At 46.0% G+C, this 19,772-nt stretch overlaps 1 protein-coding gene across 3 annotated transcripts in view; it reads right to left on the bottom strand.

Annotated features, from left to right (window-relative positions):
- The window catches only part of ATP11C (ATPase, class VI, type 11C), a 118,982-nt gene extending 99,787 nt beyond the window's left edge, over nt 1-19,195 (bottom strand). For all 3 annotated transcript variants that reach the window (XM_015417978.1, XM_015417977.1, XM_015417976.1), the window contains exon 1: nt 19,017-19,195. In XM_015417978.1, coding sequence (XP_015273464.1) covers nt 19,017-19,043 — 27 coding nt within the window. In that variant the 5' untranslated portion in view covers nt 19,044-19,195. The remainder of the gene's footprint in view (nt 1-19,016) is intronic.
- Between the last annotated feature and the right edge of the window lie 577 nt (nt 19,196-19,772).

Raw genomic sequence — 19,772 nt, forward strand, 5'->3', positions numbered from 1 at the left:
GCTTTCTCACCAATCCTAATTAATCCTTGCCCGGACCCTTTTAGTTTGAAAGGAACAAGTATTCTTTAAAAAGCAACCTGGACTGGTAAGGAAAGGGAAATTAAAAGTGGAGGATAAGATTCTCACAACCTAGATCCTAATTTACTTGCTCCCTTGGCTTCAAGATACCTATAGGGCACTAGGAGATAAAGGGGTCAATTTCACTCTCCCTGTCAGTTTCCCTCCCCACCACAACACTCAGCTCCCCCTTGCTTCTTGGAGGACAACAAGTTTGCTCAGTGCTTGCTGGTCCATTAACAAGGTTTTCCCTTTTAAAGAGCTGCAAAGATACAGATACACTCTACCTTGTATGTACCCAACCTCCCTGCTCTCCTGATAGGCACTCAGCCATCAAAGCTGCCATCACAATGGCCAGCATCAGATACCCAATACTGATCTTCCACTTCTGAGATTTGAATGTGCACATGCAAGACTGTATCTCAATCACATGGCTATGGAGAAGCAATTCCAAATGCAGACAGTGTCTTGCGTGCCCGGGGGGGGGGGGGGGAAAAAAAAACCCCCAAACTCTGGCAGGTTTCCTTGGCACAGATTTTTAAACTACACCTGCAAGCTGTGAGCATCCTTTTCAAACTGTTTAATTTGTACACAGCTTAAGTGTTTTCAAGTTTCTATCAATGCACACTATGTGAACCTGGATCACATGCCACTGCTGTCCTCCTTCAGAGTCCAAACAGGCAATTCTATCCTTGGGAGCCAGTCTGCGGGATCAAGCTGCATTTGCCACATTTGGGTGTGAACATTAGGTAGTAACAGATTTCTCTTGACATGCTTGCCTATGAAGATTTGGAAGTGTGAAGAGCAGCCGTTCCCCTTGTTCTTTAAAGGTACAGATTTAAAACAGTGCTTCATCATATTCACGTGGCAAAACCCAGTGTAGTACAGTCACCTCAAACAAAACAGAATTAGTTACTGGAGGCTCACGCAGAGAAGTGGGGCAGATCATTTTCCTTTTCTCTTTTTCCCCCCTAAAGACCCGCTGTTTCATAAAATTACTGATTTCATACACTACTAATAACGGTGCCAACATAACATTAGGAAAGCTTGGCAGGTTTAAGGCTGCAATTTGCATTTCTGTCCCCCTCAAGTGATTATCCCAAGGAATTGTGTAAGCATGTGCATGTATAGTTTATTGTTTTGAAAATGAGGTGGGGGGATAAAACCACAAATACATATAATCATCCACAGTAAAAATATGAATTCACCTGATTAACTTTGGTTTTCATTTGATCTCCAGCACCATTTTTATATATGTTTCCTTCCACCTGATAGAAGGGATGTTGTAATTACCAGACCCATAGCTATGGTGGGGCATTTCAGGGCTCCACCCCCTCAAATGTGAGGCACACCCCACAAAAGCTGTTGCCCTCCAGCTGATCAGCAGAAGCACATGGCCCGCAGATCAGCTGGAGGGACCTTTAAATCTTGCAGCCAGCCCTCTCCCTCCCCTACTCCAAGATTTAAAGGGCCTTCCAGCTGATCAGCTGGCCCTTTGAATCTTGCAGGAGGGGCGGGAGAGGGGTGGCTGCCAGCTGCACCCCTTTCCTGAACTCCAAGTGCCGAATTCACTGACCTGATGTGAGACTAGCAAGTAAGGTAAAAAGAAGATCAACAAAGAAACTGACACATCCAGGTGATCTCCAGGGAAGAGAGTTTAATTCTGTTGAAATGGAACCATGCCCACAACATGCCACGTCTATGGGTATGCTAAAATTAGCATGTCTACATTTTCCAGGGATTCCCCAAATTTAAATAACATCCTGGACGTATATGTCATCTTTAATATTATAGGTATTACACAAATAAAATAATTTCCACATAAAGCTTTCAACCACACACATAATTTATTTGTTTTTCTAATCAAATATTCAAATATTGCTACTGGGACATAAAAGCAGGGTACTCTTAAACATTTCATTCTCCAAATATAAGTCAAAGTAAATGTGCTAAGTCAGATCATGCTCTATTAGGGCACTGGAAAATTCTCTGATTCATCTTTTTTCTGGAAAATGCACATCACTTGGTCCATACTGCTGCAAACACAGACAGAGCTAAGAGATCCAAGCGGCAACCCTCCAGAATTTTCTAAAGGAGAGAGGCAGGCGTGCAGGCACATAAAGCAAATAGCCACTCTCCAGTCTCCAGCAAAGAACCTCCAGGCAACCAGGAAGCAATGCTTATTGGGGGGGGGTTTACAAAAATCTGACTTCCCCCCCCCTCCACCCTCTTTTTAGGCCACAAATGATGAACACAGAGAAACGCAGCGTGCAAACATTCCCGTAATCCTTATACACTTAGCAAATTTAAATCCGTGCCACTTAAATCATGAGTCACCAAGAAGCAAGAGCAATTTAAATGATTGATATTTATGGGTAATTCCTATATTTCATAAATGATTTATTTTAATACACTGTTATCCTCCCTTCATCTAGGAAGGTCAGGGTGGCATGCATAGGCTCTCCCTCCATTTTATTCTCCAAACATCAGCAACACGAGGGAGGGCAAGCTGAGAATCAACTGGCCCAAGATCACCTCGTGAGTCTCATGGCAAGCAGGAATTTGTATCTAGTCTAGCCCCTCCACCACACGGGCTCATCTCTAACCACTGCAGCATGACCAGGAGTCTTGTGGCACCTTAAAAGACTAACAATTTTATTCCAGCAGAAACTTTCAGGGCTAGAGTTCACTTCTTCAGACACAGTGAAGGGGATCCCAAGTCTTTAGCACCAATGTATGTTATGATGAAAGGAAATTCTGTTACTCTTTCAGGTGTCAGACCCCTTTTAATTTTCAGTGCAACAGACTAACTCTCCTACAACTCTAGAATCACTACAACAATACTGGCTCACATTAAGGAAGAATAATCAACAAGGTATAACTCTTTCAAGCACTAACTGTGCCATCCTAATGGACCCAGGTGGGCAGCAGTGTTGGTCCAAAGCAATAGAACGAAGTTAGAGTCCAGTGGTACCTTTAAGACCAGCGAAGTTTTGTTCAAGGTATGAGCTTTTGTGTCTATGCACACTTCTTCAGATACATTGAGATGGAAGTTAACCATTCGTGTGTGTGTGTGTGTGTGAACTGATAACTTCCATTTCAATGTATCTGAAGAAGTGTACATGCACACAAATGCTCATACCATTAATAAAATTTTGGTGGTCTTAAAGGTGCCACTGAACTCTTAATTTTGTGCCATCCTAAAATGAGTTACACCCTACTAAGTCCACACACTTCAATGGATTTAGAAGGATTTAACTCTACTTAGGCTAGCAAGTAAAACAAGTTCATCTACTAAAGAACAGAGCATTAACACTACTTAGAAGAGAGTGCTTGTATAATTACAAATAATTTAATTTGCGTTTACTAGCTGTTGAAAATATAACACATTGTGCCAGGAGTGTTAAAGATGCGGCCTGAGAGCCCTCAGAAGGCTTCTATCCAGCCCACAAGGAACTAGCTGTCTCCTGCTTCTTTCTCCAGTGCTGCTGCTGCTGCTGCTGCATCACAGCTTGCTTTACCAGACTGTCTCAATTGCACAGGAGAGATCGGCAAGCTTCTTTTCCCTGCACTGGCTGAGACTCCTTCCCCTCCTCCTCCCAGGAGAGGGAGAAAACAAACCAGAGCTTGCTTCCTGCCCTGGCTGCCTCAGTCACACTGGAGACAAAGACAAGCCCTTCTTCCCCTCCATTGGCTAAGGCTCCTCCCCTTTTTCCTGCTTTGCTTTGCTGAGCCACCTCAATCACACGGGAGAAATACAGAACACCTTTAAGACCAACTAAGTTTTATTCAAGGTATGAGCTTTTGTGTGCCTTGCTACAGGGTGTGTTTTGTTGGGCTCGTTATGCCAGGGGTCTCCTGGGCAGTGTTCCCTCTAAGCTGAGTTAGTGTGAGCTAGCTCACAGTTTTTTAGCCTCCAGCTCACACATTTTTGTCTTCGCTCAGGAAGGATGGCTCCAGGGCAAACTAATTTATGCAATAGCCAAATTGCTTGCTCACAATTTTAATGCCAGTAGCTCACAAAGTAGAATTTTTGCTCACAAGTCTCCACAGCTTAGAGGGAGTATTGCTCCTGGGTGCAACTGGGTTCCCTCCTCCTTTTCACTGTATTCATGCCCACATGATCCAGTCTTTCTCAGCAGAAAAGCAATGAACTATTTAGATGAGGAATAGCAACAAGCCAATGAGGTGGATTAGGCTGAGTGGCCCAGCCCAACAAGGTCTCATTTATGTCAGATTCAGCCCTCATAATAAATGAGTGTGACACCCCTGTATTATGCAGTTAACATAACTGATAATTTTGCTCCCTGTTTGTGTCAGATCAAGGGTATTTGTTACTGAATTAATGTGCAGTTCACCTTATATTCATAAGATGAAAAGGAAACAAGGAAATGCCCTTGTTTGTTTATAGAAAGCAAACATCCATAATTTGAAAACTGAGTGTGCTATAGCTTTAAAAATATAAAAGCAGAAGCATTTAAGTCACTGAAGTAGGCATGGAATACGGCATCACCTACAGCCAGATGAATTGTCAGTCCCGGGTCCCCAGGATCCAGCCCACAATAATAATGTAGCATATGGCCTATTGTGGGGAATTTATGATGTGTAACCTTCAAACAGGTCACCCCCCCCCCTTTATTTAAACAGAAAAGCAGGCTTCTTTAAGGTAATACATCCGGGAGAGGACAACTGATTCAGTTACATTTAAACAATTTTTAACCCAAAAACTCCCAAACTAAAACAGTTTGAGGCAGCTTTTTATGCTTATATCAGAAGCCATCTGAAAGATATAAAAACACTGATAACTAACAGAACAGTCATAAACAAACTAAAGGAACACAAACAGCAGTTTTAAAAAATCTAAGAAGACTTAAAATCAAGACAGAAATGATAATCTCCCTTATAAATAAAAGCCGAATGGTGGTGGCACTTCTCTAGAACATTCCACACGCTCCAAAATCAGTAATTCAGAGGGTCTCCCTATCCATTGGCTGCTTTGCCTGAGTCCTGCCTCCAACATTCTAAACATTTTGCTGTTCCTCTCCCCACCCATAACCAGTCAGAACACAGAGGTTATTTGCATATGCAGCCTCATTGGCCTTTGCCTCAGAACAGAGGTCGTTTGCATATGTGACTTGATTGGCTTTTGCCTCTAACATTCCAAACAGTTTTGCTGTTCTGAGGTAAAATGTGTCCAATCTCCAGGTGAGGGCTGGAGATCACTCAGAATTACAACTGCTTTCCAGATGGCAGAGATCAGTTCCCCTGGAGAAAAGGGTGGGCTCTGTATCCTTATATGCTGCTGAGGTGGCCCCCATATGACAGCCAATGTGACGTAGCAGTCAGGGCTTCAGAGCACGGAAGAGGCTGCAGGTGTGTGGGGGGGTGGAAAGCTGAAGAGTGAGGGGGAAATAAAGGTAGGTTGGCTAGGAAGGAGATAGGGTTGCCAACTCCAGGTGGGAAATTCCTGGAGATGTGAGGGATGGAGCCTGGAGAGGGTGAGGTTTCAGGAGTCGTGGGACCTCGGACAGGTACAAAGCCATAGACTCCACCCTCCAAACCAACTATTCCCTTCTGGGGAACCATCATTGCCAATCTCCAGGTGAGGGCTGGAGATCACTCTAAATTACAACTGTTCTTTAGGTAGCAGAGGTCAGTTCCTCTGGAGAAAATGGTGGACTCAGTGTCATTATACCCTGCTGAGGTCGCCACAGCAAACTGACACTGAGTGTCTAAGGCCTGGGCACCCGCTCAGAGCCTCTTTCTAGAAGCCTTTGTATTTATTTCCACAACGGGCCTTTTTCCTAGTATAAAATAAGCAAAATCAAGAAGCAAAACAATTTTTTAAAAGAAATCCTCATACATCTGGGGGGGGGAGCAACATTTCACCTGGTGCTTACAACCAAGTACACTGAATACGAGGTAGGCCTTTATCTTTGGGGGGGGGGGTCCAGAGGTGGTGCCACCGCAGAGAAAGCCCAGCATCTGGCAATCACCCACTTTATTTTTGGACGTGGCACTTTGAATTGTACCTAAAAGTATATACATAGCCAATGAAGCACTTTTTGGACTGAAATAAATCTACTTTATGCACCAGCAATCTTGTTGCAGCATTTTTCACTGTTCCTGAACAGCCTTCAAGGGCAGACACACATAAAGTGCACTGCAGTAGCTCAACCTGAATATGATCAGAACATGGATAGTCATGGCCAGACTTCATTTATTAGGTAAGGCTATGCTTGATGTAGCCAAAGATGGGTGAAAGTACTATCCATAGCCATTTTAAGACCTTACAAGTTGGACATCTAAGAAATCACAACGGAAAAGGGAAAATGAATGCTTAGAAAGCTTCCTTCACAACCTTTGTCTTCCTCTCAACCCTTTCCTTCCCCTCTTAGATAATATGAGCTTTTTGGTACTTGAGCCAACCAATATTATCTCCCCCCTTTTCCTTTTGCTCCCCATTTAACTGATGCTCAATTGTTCCTGACATTCCATTGGTCACGTTTTTATACCTCCCTTCCTCCAAGGAGCTCAGAACAGCACACATAGTTCTCCATTCAGTCCTCACAACTGTTCTGCAGGGTGGGTTAGGCTGAGAAAGTATGACTGGTCCAAGGTCACCCAATGAAATTCATGGCTAAGTGGGGATATTAAACCAGAATTTCCAGGTTGTACCCATGTTGCCTCTCAGTCCCTCTTGGAATGTAATGGATTCATAGAATCATAGAATCACAAAGTTGGAAGGGGCTGTGCAGGCCAATCTAGTCCAACCCCTGCTCAATGCAGGATCAGCCTACCTAGAGCATCCCTGACAAGTGTTCCATGCTTTGCACAGAGCAATGAGCGTGCTCAGTGCTCAAACCACTGGGAAAGTGCATTTTTGGTAAGTTTATGGCCATATTTTAATGCATACCCAGGATCCAGGAACCCCTACCTTGTCTGTGAGTAACCTTGTTAAGAATATAGCAACAAAATTTCCTGTTGAGGGAACAAGCAAGTGGCCAGTACTGGGAGAAAAAGGTGCTACAGAACCAAATCTTCCTCTCCAATACTCTACTAGCTCTCAGGGGGTTAGGTCAATTTGACCCCTCTTTACTTTTTAATAGACATTCAACTGCTCTTCAGTATTTGCCTTCTGAGCATGCTTGTTCTCGTCTTGCTGTGGGGGAGTCGGTTTCCTTTTGGTTAATTTTCTGCATACCTGCAGAAACTTTACATGACCCAAGGAATGCCTAGGTTTGCTGCTTTCATAGTTACTATGAGATACCAATTTTGTTATGACATGTATAATAACCTTGTGTAATATTAACATCTGCATTTTATTTTAATCATACTACTTTAAGAAAAAAAGAAAGTCAGGCTGTTTTGCTTCTGAAAGCTGTATTAACATACATTCAGTTCAAAAAGTCAATGTTACTCCTCCAGCCTGTGCTAAGGGCTCATTGGCCAGGAAACCCACAAAATCCTTCAATGTCCCTCCTTCTGCTAATCGGTATTCCCTATACACAATGGCCTCAAAAGCTCCCTCTGTAGAACCAAAACACTACAAGATGAACCCCACTTCAATGTTTCTGAGCCTACAAACCACAATATTCCACGATAAGATGTTATTTCAACTTCAGTGTTTTCTACCCTTTTACATTCAATTTCAACTTCAGTGTTTTCTACCCTTTTACATTCAGAGACAGGGAAGTAAACAGCTCGTGCCTCTTCTGATCCCGGGGATAAAGTGCTTCATGGATCCAATTTTCTCTCCCACACTGCCCAAATGAAGTCAATGGATTCCCGCCAACTCTGCAGCAACAAGGCAGCCTCTGGCCTGCTGCTTTCATTCAGCCTTGAACATTCAAGGTTAACTTCAAAGGGAAGCTAAGGCAACAGGGGAGAACGCAAAGCGACTGCAATGAAATTACATGGCAAAGATGGGGAGAAGAAAGATTTCCAGATTGTATTACCAGGCAAATCATCCTAATGGTCCTAGTCCCCAAGCTATCAAACAAGATTGCTCCATTTAGCTCCAACAGACCTAGTCCCACGAGGCAGCACTGAACTGCTCACCTTCAGGCTTCTAGCAGAGATATGTTATAGTCCAGTGATGGCGAACCTTTTAGAGACCGAGTGCCCATACTGCGACCCAAAACCCACTTATTTATCGCAAAGTGCCAACACGGCAATTTAACCTGAATACCGTGGTTTTACTTTAGAAAAAAACAACTCATACATTAACTTAAGATGATCCAAAGAAAGTAAGGAAAGCAATCCCAAATGCTTTCATTTACTTAAAATTATTTGGCAGAGAATTCGACCCTTTAATGATGGTCTGGGCCTGGCTGGGGCGATGGCACGCGTGCCCACAGAGAGGGCTCTGAGTGCCACCTCTGGCACCCGTGCCATAGGTTCGCCACCACGGTTATAGTCTAATCCTGCCTAATGCAAGCAAACTCTTAATATCATACTGGGATCAGATCCAGAAACTTAACTAATCTTAGTGCATTAGCAATGGCTATCTGGAGATCAGCTCTAGCATTTCACTAGGAATAGAGATCTCCTTGCAAGATAACAAATCCACAGCTGTCCAAGCCCCTTAACAGCATTTGCCAAGGATCGACATAACTGGATTCTCAAGCCGCCTGCATTTGGGCCATCTTCACTTACTGACTGTGCTTAGAGGTATAAAAAGTACACTTGCAGAGTGAAGGGATTTTTAAAAAATACTAGCATACCTTGACAACTGTTCCAGATTAACCTATAAAGCTATCTTTGGTCAACCTAGCTCAGCATCCTCCAGTGTGACTTGTGCATCCCTCTTCATGACTGTCAGACAGAGAAGCGTATTTTTCCCCCAAGCAGCACCTATTTGGAGATGCCAGAGATTGAACCTGGAACCTTCTGCATGCAAAGCAAATCCTCTTCCACTAGACCACAGCCTATTGCTCGAAACAAGTAGATTACAGTTCACAATCAAAAGTGGACTCCAGCTTCAGAGCTAAGCTGTTAGTTGACTGTGCTTACTGACTCTTGCATTGTTTGGCCCCATCTTTGGAATGGCCTGAGACAAGGAAACCATCCCTGCAATGCAGGTCAGCCTTAGAACCCTTCCTGGATTTGCCTCCGGCACCAGGCAGTGTAAGAATATTTTGAACCATTTTTTTTCCTTTTCACATATTTGTTTTCCTATCGTCTTTAAAGACCTTAGCAGAGAAGAGGAATCAAAGTGACCTCAAGAAGGTGGTGGTGGTGGTGGGGAACTGTTAGCATTTGTTTTCAGTTTTTTTTACAACTCCATTTATTCCTCTACCATAAGGAAGTCAACTGCCCTGTGGTGTTTCATGCCCCCCCATATTTTTTTTTAAAAATTCAGTGTGTGTACTGAAAGTGCTGGGTCATTTTTACCACCACCACACACACACACACACACACACAGTGAATGAAAAAGTAAAATGACCATTTAATGTGAAATTGACTAAAATTCTATTTGTAAATTTTCCTCCCAGGAGACTCTGCTGCTGTTCTATTCCTGTACTGCCAAAGGGAGATACTTAATGAAGTATAGATTATTTTTATTCTTTGCAGCTGGTGTTACACTCAATGAAGCCACTGAGGTTATTTCTATTACTTAGTCTGGGATTTATCTGACACCCCCCCCCCCCCAAATACACACACACAATGGATTAGTAAAAAACGCTTTTCTCTTCTTTGGAGTTAAGCCCTGTCTATCCCCAAAAGAGTCCAGATAGCCAGAATTAAAAATCTCATAAAAGCAATAAAAACCCCCATCAGATTAAAAAATAATAATAAACCAACCTAAGCCCCACCTAAAAGTCTCAGCAGCAGCTGTTTCAATAAATACACAACAAGCGACAGGAAAATTAAAGTACCTTCGCCATTAACAAAAAAAGGGAAGTCCCAGAAATCCTTCTAAAGGAAAGCAAAGGGAAAGCTTGCCCCACAGTCTCAGGCGCTTTATTCCACAGGGATGGAGCACAAGAAAAAGCCCCATTTCAGGCACAAGCCAAGTGAGCAAAATAAAAAGAAGCAGGACCATGATTCACACCTTGCACACCTGTGTGAAGAAGACCCACCTAGTCATGCTGTCAAAGTCTGTTTCCTTTTAATATTGCAGTCTCCTTTGTGCCTTATACAGTCAGCTCAGAGCAGCATTTAAAAGACAGGTTTGGGCAAGGGAACACATCCCATCTGGAACTTCAACTGTGCTGGGGAGGCTTGGGGCCACTTCCTGCCACAAGACTGAAGCAGGTCATCAGTCCCATCCTTCTACTCTGATGGGCAGCATCCACTCTCTAAAGTCTTAGGCATAGAAAGAGCCTTCCCAACTCCTGTTAGTGGAGATGCCAAAGACTGAATGTGAAACCTTTAGCAGGCAAAGCAAGCACTCTACCCCTGAGCCAGAGCCTGCCTTCCAAAATGATCATTAAAAGTGTACTCTTCTCCAGGAATAAGCGTTCAGAAATGCTGTATGAGTATATTCTGCAAACATCAGGGCTTCAGAGTACAAAAGGAGGATTTTACTGAAGCTTACTCTTCTCAACAAAGCACAAGTATGAACATGCCCATCCAAAAGCAGAAACCTGTCCCAAAGCTGAAATGTCCACTTGTTGCAGCACACAACTCCCGTGTGGAAACTTAAAATTCCCTCATTTTCAGATGAGGTTTCCATATTGAAAATCAGAACTAATGGTTGGCCAACTGGCAGTCAAATTGTTTTTGAAACATTAACATTACTGGAATAACAGAAAAATACTTTCATCACCAACAAGTTTGATTCTTAAAGTAAAGGTAAACATTTTCCTTGTTCAAAAGCCAGTTGACTCCGACTCAAGCTGAAGAGCCAGCGCTGTCCAAAGACGTTTCTGTGGTCATGTGGCCGACATGACTAAACATCGAGGTGCATGGAACGCTGTTACCTTCCCACCGAAGCGGTACCTATATATCTACTTGCAATTTCTTGCTTTCGAACTGCTGGCAGGAGCTGGGACCATGGTTGGCAGGGGCTGGGACCACAGACAGGAGCTCACTCGTCACACGGCACTAGGGTCTCGAACTGCTGAACTGCCGACCTTCCGGTCCGCAGCTCAGCGTCTTAACCTCTGAGCCATTCATTAACTGCTACTGCAGAACAATGGAATCAACAATATTGTTGTGAATAATTCTAACTTTTAAACTTGAAGGTTTCTAAAATGGGAACGATTTGCTGACCACTTTTTCTCTTTGGCTTTTATCCTGGGTACGCCAGGATCAGCCTACAGCACCAATAAAAAAAAGAAAGGAAGACTGCAAAAGCAACAACAACATTTTTTTAAAAAAACTTGCTATTTAAGAGGATGTTAAGTTAAGCAGGCCAATTCTTCCCCTTCAAAGTTCAACTGAGTGGGTGGTCAGTAGGAAGAGCTTTGCTATGGGACTCTGTTTTTCCCCTGCCCTTGGCTAATTAACAATACAAAGATGAACGACCACTTCGATGGTGGCATTTTTTTGCCTTCATGGGACATTTGGCAATCCAGCACCAGTCAACTGACTGGCATGCCAATCCTAACTAAAATGGGAGAACCTTCCCGAGGAGCTCCTCCCTCTCTAGCCTCCTCAGTTCACTCTGTCTCTTATTTTGATGGTGGGGGCTCAGTTGTCTTTATGGAGTGGGTCCAAAAAATTAAACCACCAGAACACACAGGGAAAAGGGCATAGTCTAGTCCAGGGGTGGCTAAACTGCGGCTCGGGAGTCACACGCAACTCTTTCACACATATTGTGCGGCTCCCGGCAGGGCGGCTGGGAAAGTGAAGGGGAGGCAGGCCTCCCTGATCAGTCTTCCCTTCCCCAGCCAGCATTCTCCTTCCTGGGTAGGCTTGGGGGGGGGGAGCAGAGAAAGAACGGAACTTTAACTTTAAACGCATTCTCAAAGCCCCCCTCCCCCACCAGCCAGCTTGGAGAAGTCATTTGTCTCTTTAAATCCCTTCTCCAAGCCAAGCTGGCTGGCATGGGGTCATGGGGTGTGTGTGTTGGAGAACACATTTAAAGTTGCTTTCTCTCCACCCTTCTCTCTCTTTCTCTCTCTCTTAGACAAATAAATATAATTAGCAAACAAATAAATATCATTGGACAAATAAATACCAGTATCTGTTTTTACCTTTTGTTTTTATTTTTGGCAGTCTCACTTAATGTTAATAAAAAGCACATTTCCATATTTTCCCAAACCAGCTTTGCTCCAAAGATTTGGGGAAGATCATAGCAAAGCCTGTATGGCTGCTGTGGAGGTGGGAATGTTCAAATCTTCCCGGTCCTGCCCGCATAAGCCTCTAACTGCTTTCGTTGCAGCAATATATACAGGGAAAGGTATATCTTCGCAATGAAAAGGGCTAGCCCCCCCCCCCAAGTGAATGCTGAAAATTCAGAGAATGTTGTCCACGTATTAATCTAACGTTATATCCATACACAATTATTCAGTTGCCAGTTTAAAAAACTGAAAATATGGGGGGGGGGGGAGACATCCACTGCCAGGGGATCAAGTCAAGAAAACTATGCAGAAGCTTGCTCTGTTGCTGCCGAGCTGTACCAGAAGCTGCAGCAGCAAGAGGAAAACCAGACATGTCTGTGATGGTGGAACCTGCCATCAAGTTGCAGCTGACTTACAAAACCCCCACAGGGCTTCCAAAGCAAGAGAAAAACAGAAGTGATTTGCCTCTGCACAGTCACCCTGGACTTCCTGGTGGTTTCCAAATCCAAGTACTAACCAGGGCCAACCCTGTTTAGCTTCCAAGATCTGACCAGATTGGACTGTGTGGGGAAACACCCTAGCATAACAGAGAGCTTGAGGATATGGTAGATAGAATGGAACCCAGGGGGGGGGGGGAGAACCTTTGTACATAATGAGATAAACATGTGTGTCACTCCGAAGAAGGGGGGAGGAGGAGAGTTAGTTTTTATACCTCACTTTTCTCTACCCTAAGGAGTCTCAAAGTGGCTTACAATCACTTTCCCTTCCTCTCCCTGCAACAGACACCTTGTGGGGTTGGTGGGGTTGAGAGCGCTCAGAGAGAACTGTGACTGACCCAAGGTCACCCAGCAGGCTTCATGTGGCGAAGTGGGGAATCAAAGCCGGTTCTCCAGATTAGAGTCCACCACACTACATCATGCTGGCCCCATGCTATAACCAGATACACATGATTCCTATGTAGAAATGCCTCCAACCAGCGCTGATACTGATCTTGCAGTTTGGGCTGTGGATGTTCTCCAATCCCGCTCTACATCCCGCTAGCTCACATGGTTTCTAAAGGCACAGGCAAGAACAGATATATTCCCAAGCACCCAGACGCATGAATCTCTGCTTGCTGATCCTTCAAGATGCTGTCTGTAGCGCATTAACATTTATGAACTGTTCCAGGAGCATGCAAAGCTTTTCGTACACATGGACTTCAGCCACACTCCTAGCCGCTACGCTGCAGCCGCTCGCTCTCCACCAGGAATCTACAACAGATAGCTGCAAGCTGCTGCAGAGTAGCTCATGTGTCCCTAGAAGACCCAGGAAAAGATCGCAAAGAGATCTGCTCCAGGGTGACATAGCACTTCTCCCACCCACCCCTTGCTGCTTAGCAGAGGGCTGCATTTCTGGTGCGCTTCCTAGTCCATGTTGTTTCTAGGACAGAAGAAAACTTGGCAAGGTCCAGTGTGTGTATGGGGCTGGGGGATAAACTCAGGACATTTTTCATTATGCAAAAGCAGCTCTTATGAAAGAAAAGGTAAGCAACCCCCGGCTTTCTATACTCTCAAACGCCCTGTTGCTTTAAAGCAGACCCCCCCCCCAAACACACACACACCCCATTCTTGATTTCCACTGGGCAAGCAGCAGTGTGGGGGCTGGTAGCGGCAGGCCATGCTGTCCAAACCAAGCTTCCAGGAAGCTTCCATCTGCTGAGTATTTACGCAACAAGAGGGAGTGGGACTGAACTGGCAGGGTGAGGAATTGAAAAATGATTGGAAGCCGGGGTTAAAGCCGTCAAGCTGGAGATAAAGCCATCAACCCTCTAAGTAGAGTGCCAATAGTGAAAGGCGAGCCATTATTGTTCCCCCACCACCACCCTGAAGTGATTTTGCAAGCCGAAGCTGCAGTCCCCCTTGGCACTATGGAAGACTGGGAGGGCTCTTGGCTGAGAGTTACGCCATACTTACCCCCAAGCTTTGCTGCTCCTGATGCCCTGGGTTGGGGGAGGGGGTTGCACAAATGTGCGCACCATAGGAGAGCACAATCTTTTTACTCCAGTAAGAGCTCCAGCCCTTCTCTGGAACTGGGCCTCCCTGGCTTTGTGCAGAGCCTTGGAAAGGAGAGAGGTCTCTTGATGCCTTTAAGGCTCTGCAAGGGCTGGAGATTCAGAAAACAAGCCCCTGCCCACTCCTGCTGTGGGGTTGGGGGGAGGGGGGGTGTCCTATAGCTGTGCTCTGAGTGCCTCTCTGAAGCTCAGCAAAGCATCACTGTGAAGATTCCTTCCCTCCATCTCAGAGGGAGACTCACAGGCCAGGGGAGCACCAGTTTTGGCTGGCTACCAAGGCAAGGCAAGATTTGTAGACTCCTGCAATGCACCACTAAAGAGAGAGGAGCTACAGCCCTGGCCCAAAGCAGAAAGACAATGCTACGTGTTCATGATGCTGAGAAATTGTAACAACCTTGTTTCTCAGCAATGCTCTTGTTCCAAGAGCTAACCCGGAGCAGTTACATTCTGCCTCCCTCCCCCCGTCTTAAATTCAGATTTCCATGGAATATCATGCATTCAAAACTGTGCATCGAGAGCCAGTGTGGTATAGTGGTTAAGAGCAGCAGACTCTGATCTGGAGAACTGGGTTTGATTCCCCATTCTCCACATGAAGCCTGCTGGGTGACCTTGGGTCAGTCACAGCTCTCTCAGAGCTCTCTCAGCCCCACCTACCTCAAAGCATGTCTCTTGTGGGGAGAGGAAGGCGATTGTAAGCCACTCTGAGACTCCTTTGGGTAGTGAAAAGCAGGGTATAAAAACCAAAAAAGAAATGTTGGGAGTAGAAAGCTTTAAAGAGCCATATACCAAGTCCAGAGCAGTTTGGGAAACTATCCTGTATCCTCCAGTCCAACTTCAGTGGGATGGTGTATGCGTAACAAAAGGACGAGTCAGTCCCTAGCACCTAGAACTTACTGCACTTGGGGCAGTAAAGCCTCTGACACTGGCTGGCTGAACTAAGTGGCTCAGAGTATTCACAGCCCCCCAGCTTCTCAGGGGGAAAAAGCAGCCAGAAGGTTTACAGACCAACTATGGTTTTAAAAAAGGGGCAGGAGAGAAGTCAGTTTAGCTGTGACAGAAGCCCAAGGACAGAAGCAGTTTCCCGGTGTAGGCTGAGCAGCCACTTAAAAAGCAGTGATCTGAAGAAGCAGAGAGTGACAAAGAGAAGGCCTTGAACAAAGAAACAGCCAAGGAAGAAGTAGGGGTGGGGCAAAACTACATATGGGGCCCAGGACAGGATGGATGGGGGTAGAAAAAGATTACTTGGGTGGGGCTGAGAATTGGAGATCCACAGAACTGCTGAGTCTAGCTGGGGGAAAGAGATGGACCAATGGTCTGACTTAGTAGAAGGCAGCTTTCTGTGTCTATATATGAATGTCATTTAACTGAATTTCCATGGAAAATATGTCCAATTTGTTTTTGTTTTTTCATTTCAGAATTCACGTCAACGCTGCTTTCAAACTGAAGCATTAAAAACCACTTTGCTGACTTTATTACTCTACTTACAGAGAGGGGATTTGACACAAAGTAGTAATTAAAAACAAAACCACAAGACATTTACATTCTTTCAGGCTTAGTAACTAAGGAGTTAGTATTCCAGGAAGATTTTCTTCACAGAAGAGTTATTTCCGTTGGGAAGATGTTATTTTAGTTCAGAGATGCACTTGCACAAAGGCATCAAGGATCCAGCTACCAAATGCCAGAATTCCCACCCACCCATTCCTAAAACATCCTTGGACAGGAAGCTTTATTAATATGTGCAAGAATTCATATTTATTGCACTCTGGAAATGGCCTGATTTAAAAAAAACTCAGTGACCTTAGAGAAGGGCAAGACTGAGGCATTTACTCTGGGAACTGTTAGTGGATATTTTGGTATATTAGGTTTTAATTTTTTTGTTTTCATTCTGTTATTGATTATTCCTGTTTCTTTCCTTGGATAAACATTTATCTTGCATTTTGTTTTGTCTGCTCTTCTAAAATGGTGAGAAAGAAGGGGAGGGAAGAGAAAAGGCTGCAAGAATCCTGTGAAGTAGGTTAGGCTGAGAGAGTCTCGCCCAAGGACACCTACTAAGTTTCCTGACTCAGAGATTTGCATCCAGATCTCCTCAGTATTAGTTCAACCCTCTAACTACTATACCACTCTGGCTCCCTCTCCATTGTGGTATATAAATCACACATCTACATGAAAACAGAGGAAGAGGTCATCCAGAGATTTGACATAAGGAGCCACTGATGTATGGATGACACCCAGCACTATATATCTTTAATGGTGGAGCCAGCTGGGTCTGTGGAAGTTCTGAATAGGTGCCTGAAGGTGGTAATGGGTTGGAAGAGGACAAATAAACTGAAGCTCAATCCGGACAAGACTGGGGTGCTGTTGGTCAACAGAAAAACTGCTCGAGGACTGCGGAGTCAGCCTGTGCTGGAAGGAATTGCACTCCCCCAGAAGGAGCAGATTTGTAGCTAATGGATGCTGCTGGATCTGGGCCTACAGCTGGAGGCCTAAATCTCCTCTGTGACACATGGTGTCTTTTATCAGCCTTCGGCTTTATACACCAGCTATTGCCATTCCTCAAAAAAAAAAATGATCTGGCCACAGTGATCCATGCTCTGATCACATCCATGCTAGATAATTCCCTTTACATGGAGTGACCCTTCAGAACTGTCCAGAAACAAACTAGCCCAAAATGCAGCAATCAGACTATTATTTGGAAGGTGGGGTGGATACAAGGATCACATTAATACTTTCTGGAAAGATTTGCACTGGCTGACTGTTTGTTGCTGGGCACAATCCAGCATTCTCTTCCTTACCTTTAGGGCCTAATGATTTGGGGCTGGGGTACCTGTTTCCTTTATTGTATACTTCATGCTCACAGACCAATGGGTCATAAGCAAACCAGTTTGATAGTCCGTATGATACAGAATAATACAATCCAAAAATACAAGGGGCTGGGGTACTTGAAGGACTGCCTCCTCCTATACTATGAAGCCCACCTATTAAAAGGCTCCTCCTGGGCCAAAGCAGTCTCTCTCTCTCTAAATACTAGAGGTGAGGTGACACAGCCCTCACTGTTGTTAGGCACTTCTTGCAGAATCTGGAGACACTGGAAATCAACTAGCCAGACCTACTTGTTCTTACACTTATGTCAAAGGATTGCACAGCAACACTTCTGGCAGCTCTACTCAACCAGACAAAATTGTTACATGCTCCGGCTAAGTTGACAAACCTTAAGACAGTTAGAAAGCCAAAGTAGCAAGAGCTTTGCGACAACTCCAGAAACCTCAACCTGGGTAAACAAGCCTAGATTAAACTATAACTTCTAGGTGCTCCCTTTGTTATGCCACAGAAGGTAAAGACGGAGCTTCGGCAAGAAACCTGCAGAAAGCCAACACTGCTTAGACAATCCATCCAGCAGCAGACAGCAATGCAGCATCGCCAGACAGAGAGTGAAGCCTACATCAAACAAGTCCTTGCAAGAAACAAAACTGCCTGTTGGGGGTGAAAGAAAGAAAGAAAGAAAGAAAGAAAGAAAGAAAGAAAGAAAGAAAGAAAGAAAGAAAGAAAGAAAGAAAGAAAGAAAGAAAGAAAGAAGCAACAGACGGCAATGCCTGAAACTTCCAGGGCAAAACTATCTGGCCCTGAATCATTACTCTTTCTTGGGCAACTCACTGCATCTCTCCTTTTTTGACACTTGATTTATTCTCCCCCTCCTGCCCAAGCGAGCTGACAAGGTGTTCAGTCCTGTTTCCACATCATAACTGCAATTGCAAAATAGGTTGTAAGAAGAGACAATGTACTCCCCCGCACACACCCTAAACATGGAGAATGGATGAAAGGCTCGACTACTAGAAGAATTCTGCCGGATCAGATGGAGATGCAGCTAAGCCCACCACCCTGCTTCCAACAGTGGTCAGCTCGTATGCAAGGCAGGACAGCAACAGGCCATGGCTGCACAGGAGGAGGGGAAATTCCAGCAGGGGCAAAACCACTGCACCAGAACAGCTCTTGGCCACCACAGCAAAAGGGAACCCCCATGTCCAGAGGTAGTCTAGCTCTGACAACCAGATGCCAAAGATTGGGGGATCATCAGTGACCACCTGAACCGTCTGGCCAGCTACTCTCAAACAAACTAGTTAGTCCTCAACCAGATCCAGCCAGGCAAGTTTTAATTCCTAAGCATCCAAGTGTGTGCCACAGCTTTGGTCATAATAACTTGGCACATCCAACCACTTGTACTATTGCTTTCGCGGTCCCACATACACAAAAGCTGCAGAAGCCACCTGGTGAGTCAGCTGCAGGTCCCCATGTGCTCCTGTCTGGGCAGGAGGAACAAAAGACAATGAGCCAGCGGCCAATCAAACGCCATCTTCCGGCAGCCCCTTTTCTGCAGCCCCAGGAACGAGTGGTTTACCTGCCAGTGCAGCCAACCTGCTGAGTCAAAGGCAGGCAGCGCAAAAACTGCTTTTGTGGTGGACAGGGAAGCAGTATATAAAGGGGGGGGGGGATATTTGCGCCTCAGGACGCGCGCCTGATATGGTGATTCCGTTTTGGTGCACTTGGGAAGGTGGGTACGAAGGAAGCTCAGCGGCTTCCGAGCAAGACCGTCGGCCTCTGCATGCGTTCGGTGCACAGAGGAGCCCCGCAAGCCTGTCTCGGGCGGACAAAAAACGTGGGCGGGAGGCCGGCTTACTTACAAAGCGGTTGATCGTCCGGCGCAGCATCGTCGACCTGCCGCAGCGTCTCGCAGGAGCGGGCGGGAGGGGGGACTTGCAGGTTCCTTCCACGCGAATGGCACGATCCGGAGCCCCCCTCCCAACCTTTGCGGTGGGGACACTGCGGCGGGCGGGCTGGCTTCCCCCGCCCCCAGCCCCCCAGTCACCGGCGCGCCGTTCTCAGCCGCATCGTGCCTCCTCTTCCCGTTATGCCGCAGCAGCCCACGGCGGGGCTCTCTCCGGGAAGGCGTGGGCGGGCGGGCGGGGCGGCTCCCCGGCGGAGCAGGCAGGCAGGCAGGCGAACGGCGGGAACCCAAAGCGCTGGAGTTCAGCCCCTTCTTCTCCCGCCCGTTGACAACATCGCCGGAAGGTGGCGACAAGCGCGCTGCGCTTCCGACCTCTCCACGCCAAGAACGCCCCGTGCGCCCTCCTCGCCCAGACGCACGTGGCACGCAGCCTGGGTCTTGCGCGTTTCAGTCGAGGGCCCACCGGCCCGCCCTGCCTGCCCCGCTGCGGTCTCTGCCACCTCTCCTCTCTTCCAGCGTCCCCCTCCCACTTCTTTCGCAGGCGCTCCGGGGGCGGAACCACGGCTTCTCTCCACCCCGTCCCGAGAGCAGCCTGGGAGGTGTAGTATTGGGCCGGGCCTCGGGCTGAGCTTGCGTTAGTGCCGGCCTGTTGCTGCTCTCCTCCACCGTAACCCACCTCTCGGCTGTCCAGGCTCTGGCTCTCCGCAGCCGG

The sequence above is a fragment of the Gekko japonicus genome, unplaced genomic scaffold, assembly GCF_001447785.1.
Source record: "Gekko japonicus isolate JY-2015 unplaced genomic scaffold, Gekko_japonicus_V1.1 scaffold954, whole genome shotgun sequence".
NCBI lineage: Eukaryota > Metazoa > Chordata > Lepidosauria > Squamata > Gekkonidae > Gekko > Gekko japonicus.